Below are 10,251 nucleotides of genomic sequence, written 5' to 3'. Positions count from 1 at the left end.
ATTTTCTATCTTGTCTTGTATGTTGCTCCAGCTACACAGACATTCAACTGGGATATTTGTCCGTTTTCACAAATTAAATTCAAATCCCAATGCAATAGAGGACGTACTACATGTACTGCTAGATTTCTGGGCGTTTTCGTTAACTGAACGTGCATATCTTTGGATTGAATTAAGAAATCCCCAAAGAAATGAATCATCCATAATTTGGAAAGATTTGGTGTAAATTTGGAAGGATTTTTTTTTTTTTAATTTATCTTTTTTAAGAAGAGGACAAACGAGATGTACAGTGAAAAGTGAACCTTGTGATTAGGCGGGAATTCTTTCCCTTGAATGTTTACTCTTTGGTAGGTATACAATTACTCCATTTTATCTGCCCCATTCCCGATTCTCCAAATGAATAATTCAAGTTGGAAAAAAGAAAGACATGTACCTGAAGATAAATAAAAAGAGGGGGGGGGGGGGGGACTGTACACTTGATATGAGACAGATTCAGTTTCATCATTCGTGCAAAAACAAAAGGAGTAAATTTTATATATATTGATAATATATACATTATCACCGTTTGATCCATGATATGTGTACAAATGTTGAATTTTAAATTCAAATTTTGTATAGTTGTCATTTATTCAACACCGACAGTGTCAGCGTAGGAAAGATTAATCCAAAAGAAAAGAGTACCCCCATTCCATTTCCAACTTTCAAACTACAGAAGGAAAGAACGAGATCATTAATGGAAAGTTCAATATAAGTAAAACAATTGTCCTTGAAGAGAAAAAAAAATTGCAGAAGGGAATTTGATACAGAAAAAATTATATATATTTTGTCTTTAACAATGCAATCTTTCTTTTATGTTTTGCAAATCACCACGAAACAAGGAAGGAGAGCTTTGGCATTGAGCAAATAGAGTTCTTCAATATTAGAGTATAAGCCAACTTTTCCAGCCAATGAATCGAAACCTGATTGACCAGCCAGTTCTTGGACATTGTCCAGTGGTTTATGAACCCTGCCTGCAATTACTCTGCATACTATTAGAGCCTTCCTTAGAGAAGTTTTATCATCAGAAACTTCAACTGATTCAAATGCTCTGTTACTTGTGGATGCTGTGAAAACGCCAATCCCATTGTTCGATTCCTTATTCGTCGAAAAACCATGTCTTAGGATTTGACAAACGCCGCATTTGCCAGACGTACATAGGCTGGCTGAGCCATTCGTCCCAAGGGGGCATTCAACTGTTGTGCCATGGAACCTTAAAAGTTCATTGCCATCGGCCAAGCACCGCGGGTGTTTTTTGGCAAGTTTGCTAGCTTTGATCTTCACCGTTTCTCTATAGTCTTCGAATTGAGCTAGTGTCTTTTGCATATTGTGGACCTTCAAAATCCTCTCTATTCCTCCAGCATTGTTATCAGATTTTGACGAGCTAGTCCGGCATATTATCTCCACTATTTTCCTAGAAGAATCTCCTTCAAGAAGTTCAGTAACTGCAGAAGAAGGAAACATGGTTAAATATGACAGAAACGTCAATCAAAGACCACAGATTGGTGATTATTATGCAAAAGATGCAAATTGCAATGATTGAATCATACCTGTCCAAATTTGAGGCTTATGAACTAGTCAAGAGAAAGAGTATAGGCTAAATGTGCCTTGGCATTGCAAGTTTGTGACAAACTTCCAAAAGGTACCAAATGAAGTCGAAGATATTTTCCCTATTCACAATGATTCTATTCAAATGGTTCCCAATGAATTTCTTCTTAGAGATTAATCTTGCACAAGACCTTGCGAAGTCCGATTTATATGTATGGCAGGACTGGAACTGAATCATTTAAAACACTAACTGAAGAGAAGCATGATCTATCAAACATTCCTGTTCCTTTGGATTCAGTTTCAGTTGTACAGAACAAGTGATATAACTCATAAAGAGAATTTTTTTTATTGCATAATTATCTCTTACCAGCATGCTTGGATAGGTGATGTGCTTCAGCTGCTTCCCACTTTACAAATTGCTCACCACATTTATGGCAGGCTAAAGGTGAAAAGCCATGGGAATCTGCTCCAAAGGAATACCTGGTTCTAGAGCTATTACCACCAAATCCAGAGGCCCTCCTCCTGGAAAGGCTGCTGGAACTCCTCCTTGCAGGACTAGCTAGGCCTTTAGGATGGTGGCCTCCAGGGCCTGGAGTTCCTGGCTTCAGGGTTCCCACAAAGGCTGAACAACCACTTTCTACACCACCATTGGTACAATTAACATCTGAGAAACCACAGCCAGTTATTTTCAGTTCACAAGTTGAATTACTGAGCACCACCTCATGAGTAATTGGGTTCAGAAGTTCACTGCTTCCGATGGATCTTGGACTACATATTGGGGGCTTCTCCAGATGCCTCTTGCTTCCATGAATAACATCTCTGAGATTTGCAATAGACCTTGAACATCCAGACCTGCCTGTTTTCTTTGTCAAAATATTGCTCAGATTATTATCATTTTTGTTTCCACTCACCTTTGGATCGTGAACATCTGCTGGCCCTGATTTACAGTGCAACGATCTCTTGAGAGCAAACCAGACAGCAGGCATCTTTCCACCAAGCTATCCTTCTTGGCCCTTTAAGGCTTTTGGTGTACAAGACAAAAAACCTTTTAAATCCTTCATCAAGATTTTGTTCTATAGAGCAGATATTAGATAATAAACCAGGGAAACATATCTTTCTTCCATGTGTTGTTTCTAGTTTTACAAGAATCAAAAGTGACCATATTTGTCACACTGTTTCCATTCTTGGGCCAACTATTGTGGCACTATATACATACATATATATATATATATGCGTAATTTCATTTCATTTTATTTCAACTTCTCGTGATGCATATCTCTCACCTTCTCTCATCTTAAGCATTGAAAATAATGCATTTATCGGTTATTGTTTGTTAATTAAGTATTTTTGTATATTAATTTAAATTGAAGTTGTCAGACGAAAAATGATATTCGCACTCCTCAAAACACTTACACGTCAAAAAACTTCGCATGAGATTTTTCCGAGGACTTCTAATGTTGAAAGGGAAAACACAGGAACAGAACATCGAACAACGTGGTGACTTTGAATATTGAATGTGTATAAATGCTAACTTTGACCCCTCAAGTATATACAGTCGAGACAGGGTACTGCTGTTAATGAATCTGGAAAATTCATTCATTATACTTTTCATGAGACTTGTGTCATATTAGAGAAAATGTTTAAAATCTGACCTGACAATTTCAAAATTAAGAGAGAAAAGTCAGTCAAATTGCAATGATGGGCGAATAAGTTTAATTTTACAATAGATGGTAATTTAGCTAGTCAAATTGGTTGGTCAGCCCCTCCTGGGCAGCTCATCTGGCAGCGCACGCCTCCTTAGGAGCGCTTGCCAGGGGTTCGAGTCGTGCAGGGTTACCGTGCTTGGGGGGATGGGGCCTCTCCTCCCGGGCCGCTGGGGATTAGTCGGGCCGCCTTCGGGTCTTGACTCGGACAACCCCCAGTGTCGACAAAAAAAAAAAAAAAAAAAAAAAAAAAATGGTTTTGGTCAAGTCATTGTAATTTCAAAATTAGAGTAGGGGTACTTCGTAAACGTGATAAACTTCAGGGGAGCTTATGAATTCACATCACAAGCAAACTAAAATACATGTAAAATCAGCTGGTGTAATTATAAAAAAAAAAACACACAATTATAATCCTAATGGTGCAAAAGCATTGACAGCTTACTGGTTATTGACTGCCCCATATCCATATGGGAAAAACATGCATGGCCCTTAACAGGAAAAAGGCTGTCATCAAATTTGCTAGGGCAAATTACATTTTACCCCTTATGGTTTAGCATTTTTTTACGTAACCTTCATATGATTTCAAAAACTATACATAATCCCCTCATGATTTGGAACAAAGTGTCAAAGTGACGGAAATAGTCACTAATAACGGAATTTCTAAAAATGTCGAAATTACCCTTATAAATACATGACACATTAACCCCGTATGATTTTTATATTTTACTATATAACCTCCGTATGGTTTAATACTTTACCATATAACTCCCTTATGGTTTTCAAAATATACACATAACCCCCCTTGATTAATAAATAATTTTCAACTTTATATAAGGGTATTTTTGATATTTTAGGTGACTCCGTTACGAATGGTCATTCCCGTCACTTTGATACTTTAATTCAAACCATAAAGATGTTATGTATATTTTTTGAAACCATAGGAGAGTTATGTAAAAAAAACTTTAAACAACAAGGGGGTAAAGTGAAATTTGCCCAATTTGCTACGACAGAGCCGTCCAGAATATTAATCCCAATGCCTCTTTAATGTATGTGAACTTTTAAAACACGAGGAGTTTAGTGGCGTGTTGTTTATTTGCCCCAGAGATTCTTCATTTATTACACAAAACAAAGTAGTAATGCGGTAGCACGTTATCAAGTACAAAGCTCATTCAAATCGTTGCATCGTGGAGGGCCCTGTTTTTGATTGATACTATTTGATTTTAAATAGGGATAATTTCACAAACCTCCCCTGAGGTTTCTGACACTTGCATTGACACCCCTAAGATTTTAAAATTTTCACTAACCACCCTTTTGAGATTTTGGCAACAATTCAGTCCAAATAGGCTTAAAATATTATTTTCATGAGTAAGATGAGATTTTTATTCCATCAATGCCCTCTTGGTCCCTGTATTAGTAGAAGATTGCAAGTTATCAAAAGATTGAAATGATTAGTAAAGTTGAGGGAGTGTCAATATAATTCAAAAACTTTCAAACATCACACGGAAACATAAGCAACGTTTTAACAGGCATAGCAACGGCTACCTGCAAGTTTTAACTGCCAGATTTTTTATTCAGGTGGAAATGTATGTAAACATCACAATTACATCTACACCCTCGAGATTATGATTATGAGCAGCAAGGGTTTGGGTGCATATAAAGTTATTGTTTTGTGCTGCATTTAGAGTTCATATTGAAAACATTTAGTAGAAATTATAGCCTCTTCAAACCATAGGGGAGAATCATGGAATTCACCCTCATCTTTCAACAACAAAATACAACTTTTACTTAACATAAGATTTAAAACAATACACCAATATTTATTTCAACTCTTAATATCTTTCTATTATCCCTTTCTCATAGTTTAAATTTACACATAACAACATGATACATGAAGTACAAGAATTTAGTTTTATTACCAACTAAAAAATCTACTGATCAAGCAAAGTAGTTCATAATGTACTGTAGATAATATACTAGTTTTCTTGAAACCAATTCACAAGAACACTTTGTAATAGTAGGCTCTGATGAAAAGAAAATTTATACCTTGATTTCTGCTTTAAATCAGCTTTAGTCCTAATAAATGAATAGCATCTTCACTTTGTCTCCATTTTCTTCTTCTTTTTCCTTTGTCTCTTTCTTCTCTATTTCTTCCCTTCTAGTTACATGGCTACAATATTAGAAATTTGTTCAATCATCTTTGTCAAAGCATACCAGTCACAAAAATGGCACCAAATTTCTTCCTCAATTGGCACCTTTTTGTAATGGAGTTTTAATTAGCTTAATTAGACATCAAATTTATGTTATTCTAGTTAAATGTAATTAACTAATTTTGATGCATTTTTTCCCCAAATTTACATTAGTTATTAGTCCCAATTTCATAGGACAAAGTGGTAATTTCAGCTATCATGATGTAAGCAAAGGGTTCCAAATCTCTGCCAGCGGAGGTCAGTGAAATTTTTAAAACCTTGGGGGTGTCAGTGCAAGTGTCAGAAACCTCAGGGGAGGTATGTGAAATTATCCCTTTTAAATAACCTGTTATTGGGATATTTCAATTGTTTTTCTTTTAGGCTTTGAATTTTCTTAAGCTAGAAAAAAAAAAAGCTAAAATCAGAGGTTACAAGATACTAAAATATGAATGAACTTACCTCCCTCTTTTTTTTTGTTTTTTGTTTTGTTTTAGAAGAGATTTCAAGCTTTATAAGAGATGATAGAGAGAGAAAGAGAAGAACGGGGCACTTGGATTAAAAATCTCACGGTCATCTGATTAATGTTCTTATCGGCCAAACTGTGTCTTGGGGTCAAGAAAACATTTATAAGTGTGGGGAAACGGCTAGTAATGGACAAAATTGTTAAAAGCGACGGATAACTGAAATTTTTAGTGTTCCTTCCATTTCTCTGCTAAGAATCCTTCATCCCTGCAATCCACATTATCACCATATAGGCCCCATTTTACCCATAATCTGTAGATTATTCTGGCAGATAAATGTCCACAAAGAATTCATTAAGTCCTTGAATTTCGTTTGAACATGTAGAGTTTATCATCTATAGTATTATTACCATTTTAAAGGAAGAACTCACTCTTTAATATTTCACCCAGAGAGAGAGAGAGAGAGAGAGAGAGAGATTCTCTCCTTCTTTACATCTTATGGTCTATCTGAATTGGTAGCCGTTGATTCGTTTTTGTTTCCTTCTTGGTGTTTCTTCACCAAAACTCATACACTTAAGACCAAGTTGGCTCTATAAACAACAGAGAAATTGCATACTTGAACTATGTATGCTCTGCCCAACTCAACAACCGTTTTGATACACTAGAAGACTTTCAGAAGAGAACTACAATTGAACCCAGATATATCCCCAAGTAAAGGCGGCCTGGGGGGATGTCTAAATTTGGAAGCATACCAATCCTTTGCTTTGACTAGTTTTATTGCACCAAATTATTCCTTTCTCACCATCATATATAATGCAGAAAAAATTAACCTCTGGGCTTCGTTTTTTTTTTTTGGCCCCCCAGTTTGATGCTAGACAATAAAAAAGTAGTAATTGAGGAGATGCAAAGGACCATCAGGGTCTATTATGCGTACCAAGCAGAAAGAGTTGAAAGTAGTTGCCCGGACTCCACTTCATTTGCTTCTACTTCTCGAATTGGTTCGGGTACCAGAGGAAAACGGAGTCAATCTTGCATTCAAGTGCCAGAATCATTGAATTAGGTATCACATACAAGTGTGGAACAACTAATGGACTAGCAGGACAATAGTGGGTGAAACTTTAATTGCTTAAAACATTGTTACTGTTTAAAACCAGGAGAAAGAAAGAAGAAGGAAAAACCACCACAGTTAACGACCAATCGAGGTAAATAATGATGGAGCCACATGAAAAATGCCCTGTTTATCGAAAAAATGCTATGTAGAGTTACTTCAAAAAGGCTGATTAATTGACCCCTTGCAGAGTTTAGATAAAAGTAACAAGCATGTCCATAACTTCAAACAAAGTGTAAAGACTATAGAGCTCTTGGACAATAATGAGTCTTTAGACAATAGTAGGTTTTGGGAAGGGTATTTTAGGTAATTTTGCGAATAAAATCAAATATAGTTTATAAATACAATACAAGTATACAACTAAAACTTGATTATGGGCTTCTAATAGAAGCATGACACTTAATTTGTTTTCTCTAGGGAACACATATCTATGAAGTCAAATCACCACAGAGTACAGACCAGAAATAATTGATACAACCATTTATGATGCATTAACTCAGTTCTAGCAACCCGTGGTCACAGCGCACATTAACTTGGCACATGTTCTCAGTAGGGAACGGTGAGGGAGGGAAATGGATATTAAATATCAACTGCCGAAAGGATCAACATCAACAGCTAACGTTTTTTAGAACCACATGCGACATATAATCCCGAGTCCAAGTAGAAAAAGCAATTCAAAATTACAACATTATTATACATACGACAGACACAAACATAAAATCCCTAAAATCAAATAAATGAGTCATTTTTTCAGTTTGTTTCTAGGGATAATTTCACAAACCTCTCCTGAGGTTTCTCACAATTACAAAGAGCTCTCTTCAGATTTTAAAAATTACATATACCTCTCATACTTTTACTGTTTAGTAACGATGTAGATCTAAGAACTTAAATTTTCTTTCAAAAATTCTAAATTACCCTTTTGTACAAAACTAAAAAAGAAAAATATAGTATACTCAATCGTTTTCTTCCACACTTTGCATAAATCAACAAGTTAAATCCCTAAGAACTATCCAAACATAAGTTCTAAAATCAAATAACCATCTTAAAGATTCCAAATTGCATAGACAATATCCATACTTCCACGATAAAAAATACATACACACATACACAAAAAAACCCCATTGACAACTAATTTTATACCTCCAAATTAAATATCAATACTAAAAAATAAACTAATTTGACCTAAAACCACCATTATAACCCTCATATGGCTTTAAAAATATTAATATCTGAAATGTGAGAATAAATTCTACTTCCACAATAAAATCATAATAAAAATTTCTAATCCAATGAAAGAAAGCATTATGTAATTATTAACATTTTATAAAATTTTTTCTTAACAACAAACAAAATATGACAAATTCCACATCTTTAGTTCTTTTTCCTATTTCAATCATCAATTTTATTATTTATTTCTCTATCACTGCGAGTCTCTTCATTTTCTTCTAATTTGACATATAATCTACTCCCTTTGTAGATTTTGTAATTTCAAATTGTTAATATCCACAAAACTGAAGATAATAAAAAAAAGATTATATTAACTAGAAAATAGACAAGAGACAGCAAAATAGATTTTTTTTTAGATTTTGTAAATTTATTACTTTAAATTTCAAATTGTCTACTAAGTGAAGGGCATTATAGGTATTTTACTATGTTAAGGGAGGTAAGTTTAATTTCTTAAACATAAGGGAAGTAGAGTGAAATTGTCAGAAATCTCAAATGTGCTTTCTGAAATTATCCCTTATTTCTATCACTTAATTTGTAGGGTTAATTTCACATACCTCCCCTGAAATTTTTGACAATTGCAGAAAACTCCCCTTAAGTTCTAAAAATTACACCTATCTCTCTTATTATCACTATTTAAGTAACATTTTAGGCCAAAAGGCTATACTTTTTCTCAAAATTTCTATAATGCCCTTGAATTATAATTCACAACAAAAATGTAAATGGAAAAGATGGTTTGCAGTCTCTATTTCATTTATCTTTACTTGTGATCACTATTACCTGTCCATCAACATCCAAATCACCAATAAATAAACACTTATCTTTGTTCTAATGTTCATTTTTTACCTAAAAATTTCTGATATAGACCATTATATCAGCTATAAATGCTATATCAGATACCCAAAAACTTACCCACAATCTTATATCAATATCAGATTTTATTTAATACACAACAATATTCATCAATATCCCTAAATTTTAATTCCATGGCTGCCAACTTTTTAATACAAAATAATCTGAATCATCACTACTAATATTAATATTCAATATACTCCATTGGCACATAATTCAAAATCAATCAAATTCTCTCTATAGGAATGACATCAATAATTGTAAATCAAAAATAGAAATACAACGTAGTTATAAATATATACCAAGAATACTTTTTTTTTTCACTTCCTATCCTTAAATTTTTATTTTTTATCACTATCACTATTTTGATCTCCATCTGGTTTGATAATGAAATTAGCACTCAATTTGTCATTTGACAATTTTAAGTTGCTAATGCCTATCAAAAATTGGAAGCAAAAATGGGCAAGGAAACTATTTAATAATAGTGAAAAATCGAGAATTGGAAAAAATACCAAGATATATAAGTATTGGTGATTTGGTGTGTATGGTGATTTTATTAGTGGCGACAGTACACATTTGGTTGATATTAATAAATAAATGAGTTTGAAAGGAAAATGGATATAGGAGGAAGATGATAGATAGTTCAATGGGAAAGATGTAGTTTGAATTATTGGTTGATAATAAATGAGAGAGCTTTAATAGTTAATAGAATTTTTTAATGAGTTGATAATGAATGAAGGGCAGTGTTGTGTTTTTATCACATCAAGGGAGATCTCCGTAATTATGTAAATCTCAAGGGAGCCGAGTGAAATTGTCGAAAACCTAAGTGGAGGTTTCTGAAATTATCCCTAATTTGTATTGTTGATTAGTATAAGATTTTCCATAAATAATCCCACATTCATAAAGCAAGGTAGGCACTTGCCTGGTGAAATAAATCAAGATCCATAATCAATAAATCAAAAAAAAAATTCTACTTACTTGAGGGGAGATATGAGATTTTCAGCCAGCACCTGTTAGATTCATTCTTTTTTTTTTTTGTTTTTTTTGTTTTTGGGGTCCTACGTTGCTATGAAGATAAATGGCTATTGGTTTGTCAACAAAATTATGATTTGATGCAAACAAAAAGGGGATGGAAA

The 10,251-nt window shown here is 34.0% G+C and overlaps 1 protein-coding gene across 1 annotated transcript; it reads right to left on the bottom strand.

Moving 5' to 3' along the window:
• Positions 1-656: 656 nt before the first annotated feature.
• On the bottom strand, positions 657-2,762 carry LOC113762475. Its single transcript, XM_027305939.1, has 2 exons — positions 1,949-2,762; positions 657-1,478 (listed from the first exon to the last, which is right to left on the bottom strand). Exons 1-2 carry the CDS (start codon positions 2,565-2,567, stop codon positions 847-849), a joined length of 1,251 nt encoding a protein of 416 aa, XP_027161740.1. The 5' UTR covers positions 2,568-2,762; the 3' UTR covers positions 657-846.
• Between the last annotated feature and the right edge of the window lie 7,489 nt (positions 2,763-10,251).

Source organism: Coffea eugenioides, chromosome 2, assembly GCF_003713205.1.
Source record: "Coffea eugenioides isolate CCC68of chromosome 2, Ceug_1.0, whole genome shotgun sequence".
In the NCBI taxonomy this organism is placed as follows: Eukaryota; Viridiplantae; Streptophyta; class Magnoliopsida; order Gentianales; family Rubiaceae; genus Coffea; species Coffea eugenioides.
The sequence above is the reverse complement of the archived record's forward strand: the minus strand, read 5'-3'. Positions and strand labels throughout refer to the sequence as shown.